The 26,947-nt window shown below is 43.4% G+C and overlaps 1 protein-coding gene and 1 long non-coding RNA gene across 33 annotated transcripts in view; one reads left to right on the forward strand and one right to left on the reverse strand.

Moving 5' to 3' along the window:
• The window catches only part of Hmbox1 (homeobox containing 1), a 153,805-nt gene that overhangs the window by 33,646 nt on the left and 93,212 nt on the right, over nucleotides 1–26,947 (reverse strand). For 7 of the 31 annotated variants that reach the window (XM_087585749.1, XM_087585753.1, XM_087585748.1 and 4 more), the window contains 4 exon segments: nucleotides 25,046–25,199; nucleotides 4,284–4,366; nucleotides 2,532–2,627; nucleotides 1,416–1,510 (listed from right to left, as the gene is read on the reverse strand). In XM_087585749.1, the coding sequence (XP_087441875.1) occupies nucleotides 1,416–1,510; nucleotides 2,532–2,627; nucleotides 4,284–4,366; nucleotides 25,046–25,199 (428 nt within the window). 31 annotated transcript variants of the gene reach the window in all.
• LOC148001000 (uncharacterized) overlaps nucleotides 1–26,947 on the forward strand; it is a 35,461-nt gene that overhangs the window by 7,098 nt on the left and 1,416 nt on the right. The window contains exons 2-7 of one of the 2 annotated variants that reach the window (XR_015638875.1): nucleotides 4,454–4,642; nucleotides 4,747–4,842; nucleotides 16,670–16,755; nucleotides 17,806–17,946; nucleotides 24,040–24,269; nucleotides 24,940–25,078. This is a non-coding gene — a long non-coding RNA (uncharacterized LOC148001000). Of the gene's footprint in view, nucleotides 1–4,453; nucleotides 4,643–4,746; nucleotides 4,843–16,669; nucleotides 16,756–17,805; nucleotides 17,947–24,039; nucleotides 24,270–24,939; nucleotides 25,079–26,947 lie in introns of those variants that run through there. The other variant, XR_015638876.1, reaches the window with a different exon arrangement.

Raw genomic sequence — 26,947 nt, forward strand, 5'->3', positions numbered from 1 at the left:
AGTTACACAAGTTGCAGGTGCAGACCCCGACTGAGAGCTAAGTGAAGCTTTCCACCCTCTAAGTCGCACACAGTAAACAGTGAGGCTGCTGGTGGGCGTAGGGACACACGCCTGTGACCCCACCATGCCCAGGCCGAGGCAAGAGACTGACTGCAAGTTCCAAAACCAAACCAAGGCAAACCCAGACAATCGAGGAATAAAGCAGTGATGGAAGTTCTCCCTGCAGGTGTGCTGGGCACTAAAGGCGCCATCACAGATCTGGGACGGATCTCACCTGTCTCATCTTCAGGGGACTCTGTACCAAAGAGCTTTGGAAAGAAAAGTCCCTTGCGGGAAGCATGTGATGTGCTGCCCTCAGGGCATCTGCAAAAAAAGGTGGCAATGATCCATCCATGTGGGTCTGCTGACAAACGACAGGGATGTTTCCAGAAAGAAACAGCACTCCCCCGGGCGGAGGGTGGAGCTGTGCTTGGAGAACTGGGTCTCTTGGGGGCATAATCTGCTGGGACACATGGCTACTACTGTTTCGTTCTGGCTTTTAGACATTAGCCTTTGGGATTTAAGAAGGAATCTGCAGAGAATCACACATGTTGCTGCAATAGTGGATACGCGGAAGCTGAGGACAACTGAGAATGAAGAACATGGCGGCTGAGGACAAGGAAAACACCAGAAGAAAGAGTCTAGGGACAGGACCGTGTGTTCTTTGAATTTCCCAAGTGGAAATGAAATTTGATCCTATAGAACATTTTAATGAAATCTGTCAACATGTTTGCGGGTGTGGGGAATTCCCCCAATCACAGTTATCGACTTATTCCATGCAGTGGCTACAATTAAATACACTTTCCCGAAGCAAGGCAGAGCACAGCAGGATGAGATGAGAAACCATGCAGGTATTGCATTATGACAGGATGAGTCAGTGTCCAGAGAGACTCTGGTTAGCCACTCCTCTGGGCACGAGGGTTCCCAGTGTAATGGGGACTGGAGTGGGCGGGGCCTTTTGTGCCTTCATGGTCCACGGCAGGCACGGTCACAGCTGCCCGCATGCCCCTAAGTGTTTCTCAACACTGTGTGTGTGAGTGTTGTAACTTGCTTGTTTGGGTCAGATCCTCCTGTCTTCTTCTACCTTCTCTGCTTCTCTGCCTCCCTCTGAACTTCTTCCCTCCTCCTCCTCCCCATTGCGTGCTTGCCAAGTGTCCTGTTGTGTGACAACAAACCCATAGGGTGGATAGAGATTACTCACAGATTTAACAGGACAACAGAGTCTTACCACATTCCTTTCCAAACGCATGAAAATCTAACTAGACACATGAGCAGAGTGGAGGGACACCAGCTGCTCCCCGGCCCCATACAACCACCCACAGACTTGAGTTGCCACTGCCCCCCACGGTAACCAGAAGGCTAGCCCAGCCACCCACCTGCTCAGAGTAGTCGTTCCCGTCCACATCGTCGCTGTTGGAATGGCCTCCTGGACTCTGTACATCGATCCCATGACTCTCCAGGATTGCTGCTTCTTCGAAAAAAGCAAATAGATCCCTAAATTATCTGCTGCCTCCACATAGTGGCTGCACATGATTTTATGGTGAGGAAATCAGAACATGGTTAGTCGCTAGTCATCTTTCAATGGGAGAAGTTCAACTCTGTGTAGCTTGGGGTAGAGTCCAGCTTCAATGCACAGCAAACTTCCCACTGGTTAAGTACCAAGCGGACTGTTGGGCACTTCACAGAACTTACTATGTTAACAGCTGTCCTGGCGGGCAGGGCAAGGCATCTGACAAGTGGAATGGCAAGTAAATGGCAAGTGAAATGAAGTCATACTTCTCCTGATGCTGGGCATCAAAACCAGGTCCTTCCTTTCTCCCTCTGTGCTATCTCAGCCCCCGAAAGAAGCTTAAAAGAATCTTTTATCCAACCTCATCCCATCCATTCTGACCTCGTACTTTTACTATAGTTTTGACTGGGATTTTCTTCTTCGTTAGTTGAACACATGTTCCTAGGGCACTGTCACATGGCCTTCGCAGTCCTCTAGCTTTACTGTTATTGTTACCAATGGAGCTGTTTAGGGCACACATCACAGTGCAGAGCAGTGACTGCACACTGGGAGCCCACCACATGCCCTTTCTCGCTGCTTTTCCATGCTTCCTGTCCCCTGCATCTCTTCCATTCCAGCTACCGAGAAGACGTTTCTTAGTGTGGAGTTCTAGGCTGCACTAGTAGCCAGCAGGCTGGGAGACTCACAATTCTTCTCTTAGGACCCCACAGAAAACCTTACTGCGAGCCACACGAGTACCCCTTGTTCAGGGTTAGAGCTACATTCTAGAAGAAGCGTCTTTATAAATAACAAAGGCATTCTTGAAATATAAATAAAATAGTTCAGGTAGCACTGACCATGTTATTTAAAATGCGAAGAGAAGCAATGGTGTCTGTTGTTAGACCTAAGTGTTGCCATCACTTAGACTGGTAGCTTATAGCTGGCCACTCTTAGTGCATTTCAAACCTTCTCATGAGAGAAGGCAGTCTCTCTGATACATTACCGATATTGGCTCTCCTCTTGATCTCCTTCCGCCGATTAGCGAACCAATTATATACTTTCAGAGACGTAACTCGTTCCAGGTCAGACAGCTTTTTGCCTGTGAATGCATGCAACAAAATTCAGACATCTGTATCTTGGACCCAAGTGTGAACTGTCCTTTAGAAATACTTCTCTGATGAAAGCTGCTTCTGATTCTATTTACTGCCAAAATAACAAAACGGGGCATAATCTTTGCTACCATTGCTCAGTACCAAGAACATGCTAACAGCATCACTGTGTGAACAAACATATAAATGGATGCAGAGCTAGCCACAACTAATAATACAACAAGCTTCAACACAGGAAGGCAACTCAGTATTATAAAAATTCAACAAAGTCTGTTTACTAGAGTTCTAAATCAGATTGTAGATTCCATGTTAGCTTCCATAGAGGCACCATTTAATTAACATCATCAAGAGTGTTGTTATTGTATTATTATTATTATTATTATTATTATTATTATTATTAGGGGGAGTTGAGATAATATCTCTCTGTCCTGGAACAACAACAATTTATTTTATTATTATTATGATGATGATGATGATGATGATGATGATGATGATGATAATGATGATGATGGGAAGTTGAGATAAGGTCTCTCTGTCCTGGAACTCGCTCTGTGGACCCGGCTGGCCTGGAACTCACAGAGATCTGCCTGTCTCTGTATCCTGAGTGCTGGGATTAAAGGTATACACCATCACCACCCAGCTGAGAGGAATGTTATTCGTTAAAGAAGTGTACAGATAACAGAAAATGACTTGTTTTAGTTTCCTGGTGTCTTAAGATCTTAAGATACATGTTCTACCTTATATAAGATATGAGTTACAAGTTGCTTTGAAGGCTAATGGCCATGTCCATACATGTGACTCTTCTGGGACACAAAGTGGCACTCAGATTGGATTTCAGATTTACAGTCTTCTTGGTCACCACAGTTAATTCTTAAGGAGATACCATGCCAACTGAAAGTAGTCATCTGCACTGTCTCTTCCTCTATGTCTTCTGGATTTAGGTTTTTAATCTGTACGTGTTTGCCAGAGGAAGCAAATCCCTGCACTGGGACTGTAGGCCTGTGGGCACATGGTACAGATTCCTCTGGGGGTAGATGTGACTAACAGTCAGATTTCTAAATAAAGGAGTTACGCCCCTTTCACTGTGTAAAACTGAGATTCACACAGTCTTTAAACCATCAAAACAAGTGGCCAAGCAGAAACTAGCTGATCGTGTCAACTAGTGAATGGGTGCTTGTGTCAAATGCACAGGGACAAGACACACAAGAAGTAGCAGAGTGGTTGTAGACTCCACAGGAGACTTTAAAAGGGAGCAGCCATGTTTCCTTTAGCTATGCGGAAGTCATCCCAATATGGGGAGCAGATAGAACCCAACCCCAAAGAGCTTTCTCACAGATCATACAATTTTAGAGCAACTTTGAAAAAAATGGATTTTTATATTTTTATTAACAAAACTCACTTAAATTTTTACTTTATGGTTATTTTAGAATTGATAAATTCATGCTAACTTTTAGTAAAACAAATCCACAATTTAAAAAAATTCAAGGCTTCAAATCTTATGGAGTCATTGTGTATGAGCACTTGATTCGTGTCGTGGTAACATCAGAAGTGCTATGTGGAGAACACTGGGTTGGGACCTGCATTATGAGGCAAGTGTCCAGACCACTGACTGTAGCTGAGCCTTGCCCTCTGAGCTCAGGCTTTACCTGGCTTCTGTATGACCGCATTGCAAGCATTGGCAATTTCTTCTCTCTTTGCTTCATCTGGGTACTGGTTCTCATTGAAGTAACTGCAGGGACAACAGACAAAGACACATCTACTTTAAATGTGCTCATCAAGTATGTCTTCTTTGATCCTTAACTCTGCCGTACTCCAGGATGTTCAGAAGAGCTTTCTGATAGAAACCAGTCTCCACTGTGTTCAATATGGCAACTACCACCTATGTGCCCACTGTGTGGCTTCAAAGGAAGTTAATATTAGAAAGAGACTTGCCTTTCAACTCACCAAAATTCCTAATTGTGACTGGTGGTTACTTGCTGCTGTATTTCATTAAGATTCTTCTGAGGTAAGTTATTGTTTTAGGGGATCTACTTGGTGATGATCATGTTAATTGAATTAAGCTAGTCACGCCTACTCTCAATGGTTCTTTTCATTATTTATTTTATACAGACATAGAAAATTATGAATGCAAGTATGACATGACCTCAGAAGTAAAACTGACTGGGGGAACCAAGAGGAATAACAGGAGGGGAAGGCTAAGAAAAGGTAAGGCAGGGAAGTAAGGGTAAAAGGTGTGTACACACACACATACACACACACACACACACACACACACACGTTAGTTTAGTATACATGACTAAAGTCCTAGAGCCACAAGAGCCAAGCTACTCAAGACTGGTGTCAACACAACTTTTTCTTTTTTTGGTCATTCCTTTTCTTTTATAGTAGCAAAAAAATGGAAATTACCCAATTATCCACAAACAAGGGGATGGCAGAACAAATTATGGGGCAGCTATATTTATACACAGCTATTTTAAAACAAATAGGAAAAAAATAAGTTAGCACTCTGTTCACTGACCTGAATGGATGTGTATAGCATGTTCCTAAGTAAGAAAACAATCCACAGGATAATGCACAAGCCAAAATGCTAAGAATTAGAAGATTCCTGATGGTATGTATGCCGGTTCACACGCGTAGCCAAGGAACATGCACACAGGACTGAGAACACTGACACTCACTGCTGAGGACGGGCTCAGCGGGGAACTTGCGCACTTCATTTCTGTGGGCAATAGTAGGCTTAGCAACGAAAGGCTTGCTAAATCTGTTGTTAGACTATCAGATGCATAAAATGTAAGGTGGGAACAGAAAGCTCATTATTAGTGCTTTTTCTGACATCTATGAACTTAAAGAAAACTCTTGGCTTGAGTTTGGTTTCACTGGATTCTAGTACTGAACATTTCTTCCAGGGTGTCCCTTTTCTGAAAACCAGTCCTGTTCCCTCACCATACCATCAGCACTGGCCAAGACCACCCACTGCACAGATGCCCCAGAGGCCCCTCCACTCTTAAGACCCCCAAATCCCTGCTGCCCTTTCCTCCCTTGATGTTTCTTTCTGGATAGCACACCTTCCCTTCAGTCTGTGCTGCCTGGCTTCCCCATTGTCTTTTCTAAAACATAGGCCTTACAACTCTTGTCTTGCCCATGTTCTACATGGTCCCTTACTGTTCCCACAGTGTAAGCATTTCCTCCTGCAGTCACTAATCCTGAAACTGTTTCTCTTCCTCTAAATACAAAAATAAACATCTATCACCTCTAGCTACGTCCTTACTTCTTACCCAAATGGCAGACAAGCCAAACTTGAGAAGAACCTGCCTACTGAGTTTTCCTGTTCCTTGTTCATGCCCTGCCTTCCCCCCACTCTTCAGACAGCACCTTCCTTTTACCCCCACCCTTCTCGGGATGTGATGTGTTCCTGAACACCACAAAACATAGCCAAGTGGCTTCCCACCTCTGCAGTCTGAGCAGCCAGCCCTTCCCTTGGGTGGGAATTCATTCATACCTCGCTCTTCTGAACCTTTTCACTCTGAAGTCTCAGCCCTCACAGCCACCACCTTCACTCTTTCTGCAGATGACCTTGCCTTCCCTGTTATCAGCTTGCTAGATTTTTAGCTTCCGAGCCGCTAAACTTCTCCAGGTCATTATTCATTTCTCATAGCTGAGAAAACATAAATCATCCTCCTTTCCAAGGTCAGCTTCTCTCCTTGTCCTTGATTGTACCCCCCTCCTTTTCATTCTTTCTAATTTTTCTTGCCATTCTCAGTTCTTTTCTGCACCAGTGTAATAATCTTTCACTGATTTTATGATGCACATTTCTTCATTATTTTGGTCTTTGAAATCAGGACACATTTCCCAACTGGTAGTATCTGAAAATTGAATGGCAGTGTTTTGCTTTTTCCTTCCTCACTGGCGTGCACAATAAGGCACGCCTTACAATCAAGACTTTGCTACACTAGCTGCTAAGTCCTAAGGTTCCCCTCAAGCAGAAACTCTGTGGCCAGTATACCTTGTAACTTTCTAGCCAAATGACCTGAAAGTCCACGACAGGCACTGGAGTATGTGATTAATATTCTTTTTTTTTTTCTTTTTTTCGGAGCTGGGGACCGAACCCAGGGCCTTGCGCTTGCTAGGCAAGCGCTCTACCACTGAGCTAAATCCCCAACCCCGTGATTAATATTCTTGACACAATTCTTTAGGTTATATCCTAAATGTCCTGTTCAAACATTTTCAAAGGCTGACAATAGATGCTTAGAGCATGCCTCTCACTGCCCCTCCCCCAATCTCTACAGTCACTGCCACTTAGGCAGGAAGCCTGGTCTATCCCCCAGGGCATGAGTGTTCTTTACCCAGTGAGTTCTACAGGACTCATCTGTCCCTTCCTCACAGTCCTTCCATCTTGTACCTTCTCTTCCTGAAGCCAGGGTGCAAGTCAGACTCAACTTCAGCCATCTCACAAATCCTGGGACTGTAGGCCTGGACTGTTCAGCCCAAGGACAGAACACACAGCTGTCAGAAGCCTTTATCTCTGAGGAGCAAGACCCATGATACACAGAGCAGGAAATAAAATGCCAGTGACACACTGACGTGTCTGACTCTCACAATCTACTTCATAGAAGTCTCTGCAGAGTTTTGAAATGAACAGACTCCATTTTTATAATAAAAGGACCTTAGGGAAACACTGAAATAATTAAGAACTAGTTTGATGATTAATACAAATTTACAAACAATTTATGCTCTAAAGTGGACTGGGATTAGGTAGAAGGCATTACTGTTGTGACTGCAGTGACTAATAGAAAAAAAAGCCATACTAGTTTTGATGCAAAATAAAAAATTTTCAGCTATCCCTAGCATAATGTCTTCTACTGAGTAAGGTTTAGTGTTTACATTAGTCTGTATTTCTAGGCTTTAATTTCACACAGTGAGTATCTGAAAAAGGAGACCCTGGTAACCTCTCCCAAATCAAGAGTATTTAGTTATATAGTTTAAGCCTTACTTTAAAAAAAAAAAAGTAATCTTTTTTCTCTGTTAAAAAATCTGTTGATTTAAAAAATATCTGTTTTTTTTTTTTTAATAAAATTCTATCTGTGAATGTTTGCGGATGTAAGTCTGTGAACCGCCTATGTGCAGTGCCTGCAGACGTCAAAAGAGGGGGCTGGACCACGGGAACTAGAGGTGCAGATGGCTGTGAGCGGTCATATGGGTGCCAGGAAATGAGCCTGGGCCCCTAGCAGAGCAGCCGGTGCTGTTAACTACAGACCAGCCCTACTGCTTTTACGATTAAGAAATGTTGTGCTCAGCCTCACTGCTGAGCTCTGGCTAACATTTAAAGAATTAACACTAATTTTTCTTAAATCACTTCAGAAGCTTGAGAGAAAGAAGCTTTTCTAAATTCATTTTACAAGATCTTCATTGTCCCAATACCCCGATGACCACAGATACAAGAAAAACAAAACAAATGAAAACCTTCCTATACTGTGAAGGACAAACTGCATGGTCAACTTACTGGATGCGCAAAAGAAATTAGAAATTTGGTAAACTTCCAATATCCCTTCATGGCTAGCACCTGTCATTTCTTTAATAGCAGAGGAGGTCAGAGTGTGAGGGTGGACTGGGTCGTACCCATCACTTCCTCAGGGGAATCCCAGGTTTTATCAGCAACCACTGTATTCCAATCCTTCTAACAAAATCTTGCTTGAAGAACGAACTGCACATCAGTCTCACCAGTTAAAAATACTCAAATCAAATCAAACAGACATGAGGCTTGAAGCTGAGAACACCAGGAGGCTAAGCAGGAAGTGTTGAGGACATGTGATACACAGGGTTTCTCTGGACAAGACTTCCAATACAACAGGAAATAAAAAGACGACTAGGTGGCAACAGAGCGGAGAGCGTGCTCTAGAATCAGAGACAACATCTGACAAAGGACAGACATCCAACCATAAGGAACTCTCCCTGGCATTGGGCAGTAAGGTGCATGGCTACGATGGCACCATGGTGACTAGTCTAACGTAACAAAAGCCCTAGCCTTCCCGTTACATGCTTGGTGAGAGAGAATGCTGCTTAGAGAAAGGGAAGTGTCCAAGAAAAACCATGACCAGTCTTCCAGTTACTCAAAGAAGGAGTCTGGTTGGCCACGGCAGAGACTAACACATGTGTATCTGCTTACTCAAGAGAGGTATGAATACAGCAGTGGAAGAAGGAGTGTAAAAAGGAGTCTGGTGAATGAAGGCAGAGGCCCTAAGCAAGGCTTCTGGAGGAAGCAGCACCAGCTCCTGCCGCAGAGACAGCTTCAGGGTCCACTTGCACCGTGTCTGCTTCAGCTCTGTCTGGTGGCTTTAGCAGTGGAGACACAGATGACTACAATTATGTCAGAACTGTGCTGCTGTTAAATTTTATGTGACCAAACTGGACTGTGAAGGAAGTCAGCAAAGAGGCTGATGTCTGTAATTTCTTAATCACGCATTTAATCACCCTGTCACAAAGCCCTTGTTTCTGCTACATAGCTGACTATTAAGGGTGGCAAAGACGCCGCAGACGGACCTTCTCAGTGTGGTCACAGCAGACAGAGGTAAACAGAGCTGTAAAGGGAGCCGCACTGAAGGCAGAGAAAGCACTAGTGTAGCAGAAGAAGCTGATGGTGGTGCAGGCTCTCAAGGAGAGTGAGAGCGCTCAGGGCAGGGACCTGGGCACAGTGCAATAGTGAGAGGCAGAGTAAAGGGATCCTAAGGAGTCCATGGCAATGGAATTGGGAGTCCAATACAGCCTGAATGCTTGATGGGGCAGCAGGTCAAAGTGGAGAAAAGACTGAGTCCATGTTGTGAAGAGAGGAATCAACTCTTTAAGAATCTTGGAGCCATGGTTTAAAGCAGGGACATTTGAGGGTCAAAGTTGTTTTGCAGAGCAGTATTTCCTGTTGTGACAGACACAGAAGCCACCCATGTGTGTAGCTGTGGCAATGGCTAAGGAGAAATCATGAAGGCATGGGGAGGAAGAGGAAGCCATGACAGTCCTGCAGCATGAGCCATCATTTGCCTTCCGGCACTTTAATTTTTAGGTATGTTTTGTAAAAAACAAAAAGACAAACAAAAACTTTTCTAAGGTAGGAGAGCTTGGCTGCTAGTTTCTAAAGGACACACAAAATCAAACCCTAGAACTTCACTCTTCTTTCTTTTGGAAATGTAAGCACATGCCCGTGGATAGCGACATAGAGACGGCAAGCTCGGAGGACGCTGCACATGACAAAGGACACCATCAGCTGAGCGACCAGCAGCTTCCCACAGAGAAGTCAAATGACTGGTGCTATGTGATTTAGGGTAAAAGTTAGAATGAAAAGTGGGAAAATAGTGTACACGAAATGAGAAGCCATAAGCTAAGAATGAAGGGCAATGCCCCTCAAGCACATTTGTTCCAATAACACTTACATCACTGAAGCCAGAGAATTTCTGATTTGTGTCTTGTTGAGAATGCAGACAAAACAGAGACCAACCCTAAGAGGGGATGAAGCCACACAGACAGGCATGTCGCACTGTCTTCATGCAAGCTATCCCTGCAGAGAAGATCTACAGTTTCACTCTTTTAGTTATCTAGAATTAGTGTTCAGGACTGTTTCCTACTACCCACAATTCCATGTGGATTTCTTCAGAAGACATTAACATTATGCCAGCCTACATGCTATGGAGTTTAATCGTGTCACCTCCTATATGAGAGCATCTATGAGTGAAATTATCTTTAGCAATGAAACAATTAAAATGTTTTCATTTCTTAGCTTGTTTTTATACAGTGGAGTAAAGGTGGAGAGGACACAGGTGGAAAGCCACCCTCCCTAAGGAGAGGATCTATCTTTGCAATTGATAGGGGCCTAATACTTTTTCTATTTACTCACAGATCATTAAAATGATATTCCCTTTTCTTCAAAGATACCACAGTTCTTCTAAGACTAAGCATACCTTAAAACATTCCCATGAACCCATCTGTGGCCAGAGAGAAGTAAGAACGGCACAGATAGAGCTCTGCTGTATGCACGACCATCACTGAGCCTGGTCTTGTGGCAGTTAGGGGTCTTGTAGATTGTTTATTAGTTAGTTGAAGTGGGACAGTGTAAGCTGCATTCCCAAGGTTATAAAGGACTAGATCAGGTCCTCTGACTTTTGAGTCTCATTTTCATTCTAGTACTGTTAGCTAAAGAAGTTTCTGGGTGAGAGGGAAGGACAGGTAGCAATGAGGTAGCATGAAGTGGAAAACTGGTGGGGTGGTGGTGAGTGATGCTGAGCGAGAGGTGAGCAGTGCTGAGGGAGAAGATTGGAGGCATCATTACTTACATTTACCTAAATTATATATGTTATATGTATATGAAAGTGGGTGCATATTATCACCTGTGGGGGGTTGATAATGCTCCCCTCCAAGAGCCAGAGACTAACACCAATCCTGGTACCAGTCATGAGAAACCTCCTTTTAAGTTGTTGCTCAGTGATTTCAAGCAAATCCCAATAACACAGGCTATTACTGCTGCTCTTAGTTGCTTTCCAGAACCTAAAGTCCGTTCCTACTGCTGAGGACACCCTGGACTTTGGAGACAGGACTTGAAAGAACTGAACTGGATCTGCCCCAGAATCGTCCTCCCTGTGGTCTAGGTTTCATAGTACTGGAAAGCGCTATGCAAACTGCCAAGGTGGAAAGCAATCAACAGTCCTACCCAGCTAAGACACCTGTGAACCACAGCAATGACCAACGTGCAAAATAGCCCCAAAGGTGCAACAGCGGCACTGATAGCTTGGGGGTAACCAATAGCTGTCTAGTTGTACTTATGGGCCAAATGGCATGGAATTCGTGTCTGCTAATGTAAGCATGGCCAACTACTGTGGCTGGGGAGCCCACAGAACCTACAACCTACTGCTGAAAACCAGTATAACTGTTCTGTGCATTCCCAATACTTACTCTCATACCCACAGATAAATGTAGCTTTCACTCCTCATCTCATTAAAGAAGCTTCTTTTTGCAGGAGATGGAGACTATTACAGAAACCCCAACTGGTCAAAATGCAGAGAACATTTACCTGGGTCCTCAGCCCCAACTGATACATCTATACCGCGGCCCTTGTACCTATGACTCAGGAAACATCAAGAGGGGGTGAAGATTTCAAATGCCACAGAGGACCGAGAAGTCTGCTCTGAGACTGCATCTGCGATCTATGACATGGAATCTCAAAAATACGGCAGCACAGACAAGACCTAAACAATGACATCACCAGCCGACAAGCCACCAGGAACGGGGGAGATCTCAAAAGGCCCCACCTCTAGATGGGATGATTTCAGTCATCAGTGACTGCTGAAATGAAGAGATCTAGTCTTACCGAGGGACGAGCCCCTAAACTGGTTATCCAATACCACTGGTCAGCTCTAAAAATACACATATGAGCAATGTTAAATGGGTTCAGCAGCCTGTATTTATATATTTATATATTTATTTATACACACGCAACAATAATAATTAAAGACAAAGAAGAAACCGGTAGAGAAAATGCACGGTAGACAGAGGGTGTGGCAATGGAAGGGAACAGTAGGAGAACAGAGTATGACAGTAGGGGAGAGATGATCTAAGTGTATTATATACATGTATGAAATGTCAAAACGAAACCTACTACTTATTACAATTACCTATTACAATTAATAAATGATAATAGAAATGAAAAATCTTATTGTACATGGTAACTATACAGAAACCATTGAAAAGACCAGAATTTCTCATCTACGAGTAGTCGCCAGTTAGAAAACTTAACACAGTAGTTATCCTGTTCTCATTATTATCTCTCTCTTACTATTTAATAGAGTAAGATAAATACAAATTAAAATAAAGTGCCTAACAAGGAAAACAGAGTGAGCCAGGCATGTAGAGATCAAACTGGTTGGCAACCCTGCTCTCACCAGGGAGGAAGAAGAAACAAGTTCCAGGTCATATTCAGCTACACAGTGAGCTGAAGCCCAAGCCAGGGGCTGCTCACACCTACAATCCCAGCACTGGGGAGGCTAAGGCAGGAAGATGTCATTTCAAGACTAGCCAGGGCTACACAATGAATTGCTCTCTCAAAACAAGCAAGCAAGAGAACAAAACAACAAACAAGCAAGTAAGCAGGCTTCTGTCAAATCAGCCCCCTTGCTTCTCCATATATGCACCACCATCACGTGTGCACTCTGGAAGCATGATCAACTAAGCAGTTAGGCCACTGGGGCTATAACTTCTTGAATTCATCTGATCTTAGTTAGGCTCAGAATAGAAAGACAGTTACTAACTTACATATCCATAAACTAGAGCATATTTTCATGGCAGTGTTCATGATAAAATTATATTTTACAAGTCATGTAAGGAGAGTTAATATAGAATCGTACAGCTGGTGAAAGGCTCTGCTGCTGGAAAGGTGTGTACGTAACATACAGAGATATGTTGGAAACACGGGAGGTGTTGATGATGGTCGCCGAGTGCAAGCATGAGAGCTCCTTTCTACTCTAGATCCCCTTGTATTTCCTCACATTTTACACACTAACCAGATAGTAACTTTATAATGCAAAGGTAACATTTGAAAAGAAAGTTTGCTACCTTATGATGCGAGAGAAATGCAGTTTTACATAATTATTAAATAACAGTTTCTTAGCTGGCCTTGCACCTTTTAGCAACATTTGAGAATGTGCTTCATAAATGCACTAGAGTCCGATAAACAGGAGCCACCCTGCACTAATGCCTTCTTACAGATGAGCTCATTTTGAATTCTATGGGCAGAACTAAATAAATAACAGCTCTCCCCACATCAACCTTTTAAAAGGTGTACGTGAACAGAAAAACTAAAATATAAATGAGTTCTGTTCCAGAGGAAGCTGTATGTTTTCACAGTTTGGCAGCATCTTAAAACTTCAGAACAGAAAAGCTTGTGAAAGGAGAGTTTTAAGCAGAAAAATTAGTATTGGCCTGTGGACAGATTAAAGACCCAAAAAGATGACTTCTCAAATCCTCATTCATAAATTCATATGGAAGTCCGCAACACAGACCACTGTGGATTTAGACAGACTGCAGAGCAGACCCTAGCAAGGAGTCAAAGACTTTTGAGTTGTATGGAAACATCACGAGGTCAACTCCTCCCACCTGTAGTAAGGGTATGAAATCTGAGATGGAGCCACCAAGGAGAAAGAACTAGCCTCCTCATGGTCACATGACCTACAGCTGAAGCATCCCGACATAGTTCATTGGCTCAAAGGCCTAACAGGAATGGCCGTTAGTAGCTAAAGATAGGCTACTGTTTCTGACCTCATTTAAGATATGCCATGCAAATCCCCAAAGATGAACCAACTAGCTTAAGGTCCTGGCAGTCTCTCGAGAGCTCCTGACAGTGAAGATGTGATGCTATCAGAGAGAGAGAGAGAACTGCAGGGCCACAGCTGCATCTCACCCAAGGGCTTCTCACCTCCTTGAAAAACATGGTTACTCAGGGGACAACTGTAACACTGACCCACCTCACTACACATTGCCAGTCTGTGTCTACAGCTGGCTTTACTTAGCCACATGCACCAGTTCCTCTGCAGACACTAGAGGTTACAGGCTTCCAACTAACTCTTATCAGGGTGGTAAAATGCCAACTCTTGGTTGATGACCAGGAATGAAAGGCATTAGTTACTTTCCACTTTGCTGGCCCTAAATTGTCTGGAAGAGACAATTTAAGGGAGAAAGGATTTACTCTGTCTTATCGTTTGAGGGGATACTGTACAGCATGGTGGGGAAGGCATTAGAGCTTGTTCACATTTTAGCTGACCAGTCAAAAAGGAGGGGAAGCCAGGCCAGGAAATAAACTTCAAGACCCATCCCCAAGAAATTTCTTTCCTCCAGTTAGGCCCCATCTTCTAACCATTCCACGGCTTTCCAAAACACCACCACAAGTTTGGGCCCGCGGTTTCAAACACAAGAACCCAAGGGACATTTTTCATCCAAGTCATTATAGATGGAGACTCTTCTAGAACTCTCGGGAACCAAAACCAAACCAAACAAAGCACCCCTGACAGGCTCCCACTGTATCACAGAAGAACGACAAGGTGCACTTGACTGAGACAAGCGGCTTGACCGACTCTCAGGAGCTTATCAAGCATTTGGTCAACTCTCCATTTTAACAATAAAGAAGAAACTGTGTGAGGATGGTGTTTGGTTCTTCTGGTCCATGAACTTTCTAGTGGAACTACCAAATGGGAATGATAAACAAGTTAAGCCAGCAGAGTGACATTTTGGAAAATTCACAAACTCTTGGGCATTGGGGCTGGTGAGTTCCTCTTGCAATCTGCTTCACCTACAGCCAGGCGGCAGCTGCACCTTTTGCCTTCTGTCCCGGTTTCCTGATAGGAAGTAGTTTTGTCAGAAGGAACTGGAAGGTGATAGAGAATGAAGTTCCTCACACTTGGCCAACCATTAATGGATCACAATAGAAAGACCAACAAAAGAGGATTGGTAGAGATCAACTCATTGTTCCCTGGATTTCCCCCCCCCCCCTAGGGTCAATTCCAAGCTTTTGCAAAATGCACATCATGCTAAAGGAATAATGCCTGAGCCTAAAATGAGAAATGGTTTCACTGGGGAATCAATCCTTAAAAAAAAAAAAAAACCTCCTAAGTAGTAAACCAAGTAGATAAATTCTTAGAACTATGGTTGCAATAACACCTCTGCTTTTGGCCAAGATCTCGTAAAGAATCAGGGTGTGCTGCTCTCTGGTTATCCTAGTACTTCCCGAAGCCTAGCTTTTCACTGCCCATGTCTTAGGTTTGTGACCATTTTCAGTGATAATCAAACTATCAGAGAGTAGGTAATGGCCTTTAGTAGCCTTTTAAAAGGTAAGTTATAGAGAACCCTGTCTCAAAACAACAAAACAAACAACCCCCCCCCCTGAAAAAACCCCTTTTCTTAAAAACAATAAAAGGTAAGGAACTGTAGAACATTCCTTAGATCCTAGCTCTCAGGAAGCAGAGGTAGGCGGATCTCTGAATCTAAGGCCATCCTGGACTAAGAAGATCCTGTCTCAAAAACCAAACAAACAAAAGTGAAATTAATTCTGCTGCTATATGTCAGAACATATGCGGAAAGCTGCTTAGCCACTGTGTGCAGATTTAGTAAACCTCCAAGAGAGAACTAAATAGTAAGGCTGTTTTGGTGCCAAGTCTGCCTAAGGATGATGGCTATATGACAGTCTCAAGATAATTAGAAACAAAGTCTGGGCTTTGGAAAAGTATACTTTTTAATACTATTTTACATGAATGTGTGCAGAGGTCAGAAGAGGCCATCAGATCTCCCAGAGCTGGAGTTGGTGTTGGCTATGAGCTGGGACTCAAACCCAGGTTTTCTGCAAGAATGAGCCACTGGCCCTGCCCTAATCTGAACTTTAATGTATGGGGCGTCGTCAAAGCAACAGTACAGGATACTGTGAATGAGGCGCTACACCATGATCAGGACTTCTGTGGTGCATAGGTCTTCAAGGTACAGTTTAAAGAGGACACACATTTTGTAGCATGAAACTCAGCAGGATATTCAAGCTTCTTCAACCAAAAAGACAAGCAAATGGAACACTTACTCACAAGTCCATATCCTGCTTGTGGCTACAAGCAAGCCCTATGTAAGCTGTTATCTTAGGGTCTAACACTCCTTCCCACAGTATACGAAGAACCAATGTCTCCCTTGATCCTGCCCACTAGATAGCATCCCCTTGTGTCTACCACAAGGACTGACACCAAGTAATCGCTGGAATATTTGAACCTTAAAAAGAAAAGGCTCGGGGTTGGGGATTTGGCTCAGTGGTAGAGCGCTTGCCTAGGAAGCACAAGGTCCTGGGTTCGGTCCCCAGCCCCGGAAAAAAAAAAAAAAAGAAAGAAAAGGCTCACTTGTTTCCCTCAGTTTTCAGTTAGGCACAAGCTGACCTCCCTCTGTACCAGTGAAGGTCACATTCTGATGAAGTTGTCATACCTCACAGTGACTCTCATGATAGCAAGGGTCACCTAACTGTGCTGTGTCTTTGTAGACTGTGGCTGTAGCAGGGTATGCGGAGTGCAGCTGCGCCATCCACAGAGGACAGGGAAGACTCTCACTCCACCTCAAAGCATCACGGTAAGCTCTCTTTTAGCTATTTCTGTTTGACCAGAAAGGAACCAGGAAGTATAATTTGCCAGTTTTAAAATGCATTTAAGGACAGTCCATCTTCTTATTGGCTATGAGAAATGGATTGGGATAACTCTGCTTGTCAATAAGTGGCAAAGTTTTGCTGTTTTTCCTCAAATAGTCTAATGGATTGAAATGAGGTCATGTCCAGGCTCCTGCTGCCTCATGTAAATGCTAAGAACTTCCTTCTCTTTGCAGAGGCACAGGAGGTGCAGCTCTTATGTTCCGCTCGAGTAATTCCACAAGGGTATAGGAGAGGAGAAACTCATTTTAAAATTCAACTTCCAGTACCTATTAATTCCGAAATGTATAGTTTATTCCCCCAGCATTTTCTATTCCCTACCAGTGCTGACATGGGGAGGGAGGGAAAGGAAGACCAGGCAAAACTATGTCGGGGAGGCAGAGGGCATGCACGTTCATCCTCATTCACTTCAGGAGCTCAACCCTGCCACCACAGTGCAATGGCCAAGGAATGGAAAGACATCACTGAAACAAGAGCGGTTTCTGAGTCACATTAGTGAGGACAGTCTTAAATCCTTCATTATTACTTACCTTTGGATTGACATAATGGCCTTAACATTTTGAAGAGAATTGAAAGATACTATACTCCTCTTTGTCTCCTCTGAGCCTGACATGTCTGGAGTAGCTATGGGCTAACAGTTCCTAACCTGCTGAGGCCGTGGGATCACCTTGCCTACTCATTCAGCCATGTTCACATTACCCCTGGAAGCATTAGCTTGCATGCCTAGTGCCATGCGGCTTACTTGCCTGCCGAGTCTAATAAAATGCTTGCTTGAAGCATATAAACCACGCCACTCAGATGCTGCGTAAAATACAGGGAGCCTACGGGTACCTAGCATATATCTACTATGTATTCCTAACTGCTATATCATCAGATACCAAACAAAAGGGAAAGGATACAAAGATATAAGCTCACCATTTAAAGCAAGTAACTCAAACTGTATCATGTCTCTCCATCTTCACCTTTCTGTTTTTCAGACAGTCTCCCTCAGCAGCCTAGGTTAGGTCAGCCTGAACTCGGTATGCTTTCCGGGCTCCTGGAAACTCATGGTGATCCTCCTGCTTCAGCCTCCGGCGTATGGATGACAGGCTGGAGCGCTGTGACCCAGCTTTATCACGGTAACACAACTGCTTCGTCTGCTCCCACCATTTCATTTACACCCCCTCCAGTTTACTAAGCCACGACCGTCCTTCCTGTGCATTCACCATTACTGATGTAGGTACTTGCTAAAAAGTGAGCACACTTAATGTAAAGAGCTAAAAAACAGGCTCTTTTCTCCGTGTTACTAACTTGCTTCTGAGATCGAGGGGCTTAAGATACTTCCTTCAGCAGCTTTACTCAATTCAGCAATAAAAGAATAATGAAGAAAATGAAAGATTCTTTGTGATTATAATAAAAGTTTTAGGAACAAAAATCAAAAATAAGAGAAGTCAATTTTTTTTCTAAGTAGTAATTCAAGCATTTGTAGTCTTCTCAGTTAATAAAAAAATTAGTACTTCCAACAATCTCGATGAAACGGGAGGTGACCAATGACATCTTTGCCACTTCAGTTTCTTATTATGCATCTGTAAACCCTGACACTGAGAGGCCCTCTCCACAAGCTGACTGCTGAAGGCAGCATTATCACACTATTGGGACATGCAGGAACATGGATGTCTGACAGAGCCCCTTCTCGGGGGATGAGGCTCCCCAAGGTTAGTCTGCTCACGGTATCCAGGCCGTGCCAGCCTGCAGCTAGAGAACTTAGTCTCTGCACATGCTACTCTCCAGAACCCGCCCGGTGAAGAATTCACTGAAACTACAAGTAAAAAGAGACAGGCACGAGACTGACACCAAAACCTTACACTAACAAACTGTCCTGGGAAGAATTCCAAAATGCTAAAGACCAAGGGAATTAGATTACAGCGCCCTCAAACAACACTCGAGAAACACGCTTCATAAGCCGATTATCTCTTTCGTACTAATTCTCCCAGAAGGCAAGAATGCACCGGGCAAACCGCATCTGTGTGTCAGACACGTCCCAAACGCAGACTACACGCACGGCAGGTTAAGGGCAGGGACACCAAGTTTAGAGCTTTGATTTAATTTGTGTTTGCCATAATACTGTGGCTGCAATGCTATTTTCGCTCATGACAGCAGTTATTCCAAGAACCTATTTTTGGATATGTGAATTTTAGGGGAAGGAGACACTTACTCTCAAGCTTGTTTTCTATGCTGGTTCCTTGGCTTCTGGGGCGAGTTTAAATTAACTTCTTAAAGTTATTTTGTTGACTTCAAAGTCAAAAAACCAAAATTCATTTCCCTTATAATTCCCAGGCTCTGTTTAATGGTGGGGTTTTATTTTGTTTCCTATTACTTACAGAAGATGAACATTACAGAAATAACCCAAGAACAAAAACACATTACAGGTAAACTGCTCTGTGAGAACAAACCATGCAGTAGAACTCTGAATACACAGATAGACTCGTCTGTATCTTCTTGGTCAGTCAGTCAATACAGTCATTCCATCACTTAACTAGAAAGAACGGCAGTAAGTAACTTTCTTGCACCACTGCAGTCACCACATCCACTGGATACTGCCAGGCACTCTTGCAGTTACTGCTCAGCCTGGTCAGGGCTTCCCCGAAGACGTTACCTTCTTCCCATCTTTCTTAACTGGGTGAAAGAACCTGTGGTGTGGTTTAGAAACTTTTCTATCTTCTTCCTTTGATATGAAACAGGAGTAGGAACAGTAGCCAGGCCTCATTCTCTGTATTCCAGCCACAGACCCAAGATAGACCTTGTTCCCAAATGAAGGCACAGCAGCGCCAGATCCTGAAAGGCACATAGGGAGAGTATACTGGGCCTGGCTCCTAGGCTTCGACCCTCCACAATGCAAGTCTAACTTACATAAGCTCTTCTTCCATCGAGAGCTGTTTCTACTCTCTCTCCAACACTGCCTCATTACCGGAAGGCGGTTGACTGAATGAATGAAGGGGCAGGTTTTGGAAAGTCCTAGTTTTTGTCTTATACTATCTGCAGATACAGGCCTATCCAATGGACACCGTTTTCCATCTTGTGGATATATAAACCACTGGTAAGCCTAGTTTAGTGCTAATATATAGCAAAAGTTTATTAAGTAACTGACCAAAGATTATCCAATATCTTCTAAACTCTCTATTAAAATAGACAAATCTTTAAAACAACCCATACTGTTCTAAACAGGAAACAAGACCAACCTATGCAGATAGAATAAACCTGTGTTCCTCATGCTCCTGTGGTCCAACATCAATTACACATGTGTTGCATCTTTTCCCTGTTAAAACCTTTATAGTTTAAGAACTATAGGTTAAGACCAAACAGAAGGCTGAAACAGATGCTAATCCAAGGGCATAAGATTTGGGCTAACCAAGGCCTCGTTCGTGTGCGAAGAGCAACTGGTATACATCCAGATGAAAATGTCTTCTCTCTCGAGCAAGAGGACTCATATACAATTAGTACTGCAGAGAGACATGGAGTCCATCTCCTCACTGGATGTGTTGTCTTAGGAAGTATCTAACCTTGAACCTTGGTTGCCTCATTTGGAAAAGGACCAGAGTGGGGATCAAATGTGGAGGGTAAACAGGGGTGCTCCTGATGGTGGACTGAACAATGCCTTCCTGTTTTATGTGAAGTTTTGCTGAGGTCTGACTTACATATGGAGCAATCCACATGTCCGAAATGATTGCAGTAATTCCCAAGAGCATAAAAGCAGTGTGCTCTGCAGCTGCCTCCTGGCCCCCCGACCTCCATCTTCCTTAGTCTGGGCCAGTACCACACACATTCTTTTTCTATAAATTTCATTACTCTGGATATTTTCTATAAACAGAACCACATACACACTGCCCCTTGTACTAATCAATGATTTGGGGAGTCAGGAAAGAAAACAAAGCAACATCCACAGCATTATACATGTGACTATGACTGTCTACTGTAAGCAGAACACTGTGACAAGGCTGGGGGATGCACCACTGAGAAGCTTTGGGTGTGGTAAGGTACCAGGAAGCTGCACACACACGTCTTCGCACACACACGTCTCCGCACACACGAGTTAGCAGGCTGTAGTTTGTGGACACTCTCCTGTAAGTGTTTTCTTTTTCTCACTCAAATGTGATGCAAAGTCACCACAAGAAAAGGAGGTTGAGTTTTCAGAGAGAAAATGAAGTGTAAAATAATTTTAAGAAAGTGGAAAAGGTAAGCCAGGAAGATATGATATGAGTATGTGACAGAACTAAAGATCTCCTTGAGGTTCATGATCATGAATTTAAAATGAAATAAATCAGCAGGGCTTTAAGGTTTGGTTCTTTTTCCAGCTACAATCAGTGGCCAAAAATAAATAAAAAAGCAGAAATTGTGAGCTGTAAACAACAAACCTGCACCCATACCTTGAGCTGTAAGTGGCTGATGGTGTTCCCTTGTGAGTGCCATGACAACTTCCTGACACTCACTTCAGGTCACTCCCTACCTAATGCTGGAATGGGCTTACTCTGAGGACAAACACTCTCAACCAGAACTACTGGAATCTTCTATGATTTCGTCATACGCATCATCTCCATTCACCCTTACATCTTGACTTACCAAGGTCCTAAGTTCCCAATGATTCACATGGGAGGGTTGGCTGGGGAGCTAGGATCAAACCTTGTTAACTCTGAAGTTTATCTTCTTTTACTCTATCATTACACGTAAATAATTACACGTAAAATTACACGTAAATGTTTAGAAACATAAGAACTGGGGAGCAGGAGAGATGGCTCAGAGGTTAAGAGCACTGACTGCTCTTCCAGAGATCCTGAGTTCAAATCCCAGTAACCACATAGTAGTTCACAATCATCTATAATGGGATCTGGTGCCCTCTTCTGGTGTGTCTGTCTGAAGACAGCAACTGTGTAATCATATATGTAAAATAAATAAGTGAATCTTTAAAACAAGGACATAAAGAAACATGAGAACTGGAGTGTAGGGATGCTGAATGATTTCCCAGGGCAGATCCTTGGCCAGTGGTGTGTGCAGACACTGTGTGCTCGGTGGATGCCTGACCATCACCAGGTTCATCACTCATCCAGCCATCACCACTCGGGCACAGGTTACTCTGACAGCCTTCTAATCTGGCCTCCTATGACTCACTCATAATATTACAACGTCCAGAGCAGACACATTTACACACAGACCAATGGTTACACTGACTGAAGGGGGGGGGTGAGAAAGGAGAGTGGCTTCCATTAGATCTTAGAGTTCTGAGGATATAGTAACAGTATTGTACAGATAAATGTGGTGACATAATGTGACTATTGATACATTCAAGGAGTTAAGCATGCAGCTCTATCTCAATGAGGTTGTCTTTCATAAGTACATGTACACTTGTGTGTGGAGGTCATATGACAACTTGATGGAGATGTCTCTCTTCTTACACATTGGTTCCAGGGATTAACTTAGGATGTCAAGCCTCACAGTATGTGTTTACCTGCTGAGCCGTCTCAATGGCCTTTCCATTTTATACTTATTTATCCAGACCACTACTGATGACATTAGGGCTTCTGTCAGTATTCTGATAGTGTTCTTTTTTGTTTTATTTCTGTCAGTAGAAAAGTTTGTCTCTGAAAGGCAAACCCAGAGGTAACCGCCCCAACACAGGCTGGCGCTCTTCCATGGGATCTTCTCTGGTTTGCATTTCCACAGCAATGGATGAAAATGCTACTTCAGTGGAGCCTAATCGAGAGAAAGCTTTGCCAAACTATGTTTGCCAGTGTGACAGGTGAAGGATGTCACCCCAGTAGAATTTTAATTTGACTCACTCTCGACTCAACGCAAGTGTCTTTGCTGGGATGCAGTGATTTGCATCTGGAGGCTTGTACAGGAAGGAGGCCTGCCATGGGCTGGAGGCTACCCGGGCTGAGTGAGACTGTCTCAGGGCGGCCAGAACAGGGAGAGTGACAGTGGCCTTTTAGGACTTTGCAGTCCATTCTGGCTCCTTCAGTCCACCTTTCTGTACAGGTGCTGGTCCTACCTTATTTATAAACTCTCTATGTATTAAGGGCCATGCTTTCCTACTTCACTCAGCTTTACCCAGAATATTACCCACTTTTATTTATCCATCATTTCATTTCTGCTTTTGGGTTATGAGAGTCAGTTAGGAAACATTTTTTCTACTTCCAGGACACAAAAGGATAATTTATGTTTTCTTCTGTGTATATAAATTCACCTCTCTGATTGATTTGAAATTTATGTGTATGGAGTGAGGAATAGAATAGTTTTGGACTTTTATCCTATGCTAGTATATTTGAATAAGGTTTACTTGGCTGGATATATGTATTTATCCAAACATTCAGTCTATGCCAGAAAGCATGATGCTGCTCCAAGGTCAGGTGACTTCATGTTCCACTTCTGAGAATACAAAGCTCCGTTTCTGAGGATGCGGATCATCCAGACGATTGCTACTCGGGGCTTTAAAAGGCTTTCGGCATTTCCGAGCAGTCAGGGCTGAGCCACACCTCCTCTAGCAGTGCCAGGTTAGATGAAATGAAGCCAGAAAATAGGGTGAGGATATTTAATTTAAATTAAGGTTTAAAATGTTAGAACTCAATAGGAACCTTATAAAAAGATAAAATGTTGTATATCCTTTTGAGTAAAATTTAGTCAGTATAATTCTAGGAAAGAAAAACTCAGAAGTGAAGGAAGCCCAGCCGCTGAGTGACATCTACTATGCACACGTTCTCAATGGCTAGTCCTTCTCACACCCACGTTTGTGGTAAGTGCACTCTGGTATATTAGTGAGAAATGTAGCTCACTGCAACATCAGGAGAGTCAGAACCCAGACCAGGCACAAAGCAATACCGACATCTCTGCTACCCAGAGAGAAATGAGCACCGCTGTGACAGACTTAAGCCAGGCACTGTTCTCACTCCGATCTGCTATGTGGAAAATTTGAAACAAACTTTCAGAAAGAATCAAACTTTACAGATGAGGAAAATGGAGCAGATTGCAATCAGATCTCCAGAACACTAAAGTCTCCCCTTCCACTGCAGTCAGTCAGGGAGACACTGGTTTATTACTGAGCGTGTGGTCTACTTTTAGCTACAGTCAAGAGTGAGGGAGAGCACCTCACAGCAACGGATACCTGACGGCTCCATTGTGGCTGCCTATTCACCTCACACACACCATCTGCATTCCCACACTTAAAGCCTGTCCTCCTTCAGGGAGCGATGCCAATGGGAAACAGCAATGAAGCAGGTGAGAGAGAGATGGCAAACTCCTGGGTAACATGTTGCCGGATACTGACATTTCCACTTTGAAGACAAGAAAGACAGAGTTTTGGTTTCCGACTTGATCTGAACCTGATCAGGTTTCTGGGACTTCTAAATCTGCATCAAATGTTCCATCCGTCCATCCATCCGTCCATCCATCCGTCCATCCATGGTCAGATTAGGTAAGAATAACCATGTTGCTGTCAACCTTCCAGCCAATCAGAATCCTGTATATATCACTTATGCTGGAATGTGGGGGCTGAAGGACAGTTCTACTGTAGAATATATACTAAATTCAGCATTATGCTATAGGCATGTATTTATACCATGTCAGATGGGAAAAAAAAAAAAAGGCATCAAAAGGCACTGAAACCAGATGCAGATCAGGCTTTGTTACATGTATTTTTTAATCTTTGGGAACCCATTTACAGAGATTGACCCTCTTCTGCAGAAAAGGGAGTCTCAGTACTCTCTCTCCTTTATGGTTCAACACTGATGAAAATCAAGCTTCACAGAGTTTTTTCAAAATAATGGAAAGATACATATTTAAAAATACCAACTCTAGGCCGGGTGGTGGTGGTGCATGCCCTAATCCCAGCACTAATCAGGCAGAGGCAGGAGGATCTCTGTGAGTTTGAGGCCAGTCTGGTGTACAGAGTGAGTTTCAAGACAGCCCGGGATACACAAAGGAACCTTATCTCAAAAACAGCAGCAGCAGCAGCAACAACAAAAACTCTATAAATTTTAACTGTATGGAGGCCGTTCCCAGCAGAGGACAAGATTGAGTTATAAAACAAGCTGGTTGGTGCTGCCAACGCCAGCTTTATGAGTTCTCTTTTCTCATCGACACAGCAGTTCTGACACTTCAGCACACCCGCAGAGCTACACTCTGGACGTCATGTTATCTTTTAGAAACGAAACTGGTCTGCTAAGGGTTTCACGGCACCAGGACACCTACCTTTCCATGACAGCTAGGCACTCCTTTCTCCAGGTAAATCTACTCCCTCGTCGAAGCCGGAAGGTTCCAGGTGTGGCAGAGACTGGGGGAGGTGTTTGTCTCCATTCAGGGTCCTCTATTGGAATGGGGGCAGGTCTCATACTTAACGTAGCCCCTGGAGTAAACAAGACATTTTTAATCAGATATTTTCCAATTAAATTAGTATTATAAAGATACCATGAAAACAAGACAATGAGCTTTGAGTATGAGCTTTTCTTTGTCCACTGAAATTTGAAGGTCAAGATAGTTAATATTCTTAAGGGACCCAATGCCCTCTTCTGGTTCTGCTGCCTCTATACAGATATAGTTCACAGACATACAGGCAAGCTACCTAAACATGTAAGATAAAAAATGGCCAAAAGAAAATCCTCAAGAGGTAAAAAAGCCTCTTCCTTTAAAAGCCTGTGGTCACCATACCTGTCACCTTCCCATCTGCTTTCATGTGTCCCTCTGTCCCTTTAAGGAATAGGGAGGCCTGGACTTTCCCCTGCTCAGCCCTTTTCCCCTATTCTAGGCCAGATACGGTACACATCTGTAATCCTACCACTTGCACGTCAGAGGCAGAAGGCCCCGAGTTACTAAGGCTAGTCTCAGCTCCACAAGACTCTGTCATATAATACAGCAGTGAAAGAAAAGAAGATGGCATTTCAGAAGCCTTCAGTGAGCAGGATCCAGTCTCTGTAGGTCTATTACCTACTAACAATCCCATATTCTTTCATCTCAACTATAACAACTTTGATCTGAGAGAGTTCACTAATGTAAACTTGCTTTTCTCAAATAGCTTCAACCAGTTATAATTCACTAATTCTTGGTCTACCACATGTCTTTTTCTGTGGCTTGTTCTAGATTTGAGACTAGACTCAAACCAGAGAAACCACATTGTCTCAGGCTTGCATGGACTTGGCTCACAGATCTGAACAGAGACTGACATGCTTCCCCAGAGAGCTCTGCCTCCTTTTACTACGTGTACTGAGAAATTCACCTTTCCCAAACATAATTACAGTTATACCCCTCTTCTGATTAGCATCTTTGGGACGTTCCCTCTGACTTTAGTTTAATGTGAACTCTTTTTCTTTCTGTCGGGACAAGGAGTAAAGCAGCCTAGAACTCTTGCCTCCACCTCTTAGGTATTGGAAGTATGGGCATGCTTCACTATCTGATGAACCAAAACTCTTACTAAAATGTCCTGGAAAGGCAGGTTAGAATTCAAGGGGTTTATGTACATGTGAATACATGTTACTCTCACACAATGTATACATGTTCCCTCATGGTAGGAGCTGTTTTCTATCAATATCGCCAGGTAACACCGTGGACAACGTCTCTATTTTAATACACATATATTCCACCCCCTCCTGCCTCCCCCTTCCACCCAAACCCTTTCTGAGACAGGGTCGTACTATGTAGCTTAGGTTAGCCTTTAACTCCTGACCGCAATAGTTCCTCCTGCTTTAGGATCCCAGTAGCTGGAACTACAAGTATGTAAATGTGGGCCTAGCCAAATCCTATTCTTCCTAAAGGCAGCATGTTTATTTGTATTTTCTTGGATGGAGACCAATGGTTTAAGCCTAGATTGTCCTTTTCAAACATATTAACTTTCTGTTTCTCCCTTATTAGTAAATCTCTTCTTCCAATGGCAAAATATCTCAGATTTACCTCATCTTTAATTTTCCTACCTCCCCCCAGATATTATACAGCCAGTCCATACTCAAATTTCATTAATTTTTATAGTCAAAGTAAATTGAGTATAACAGTTTGTTTTTATATGTATTGCTGACTTACAGCATCATCTCTCACAAGCAAACCTGCCCAGGGCAGGTCAGAAGATGAAGCTTCACAATAAGCCATGCAGTAGTCCTGGGCAGG

The sequence above is a fragment of the Rattus norvegicus genome, chromosome 15 (assembly GCF_021556685.1).
Source record: "Rattus norvegicus strain SHRSP/BbbUtx chromosome 15, alternate assembly SHRSP_T2T, whole genome shotgun sequence".
NCBI classification, from domain to species: domain Eukaryota; kingdom Metazoa; phylum Chordata; class Mammalia; order Rodentia; family Muridae; genus Rattus; species Rattus norvegicus.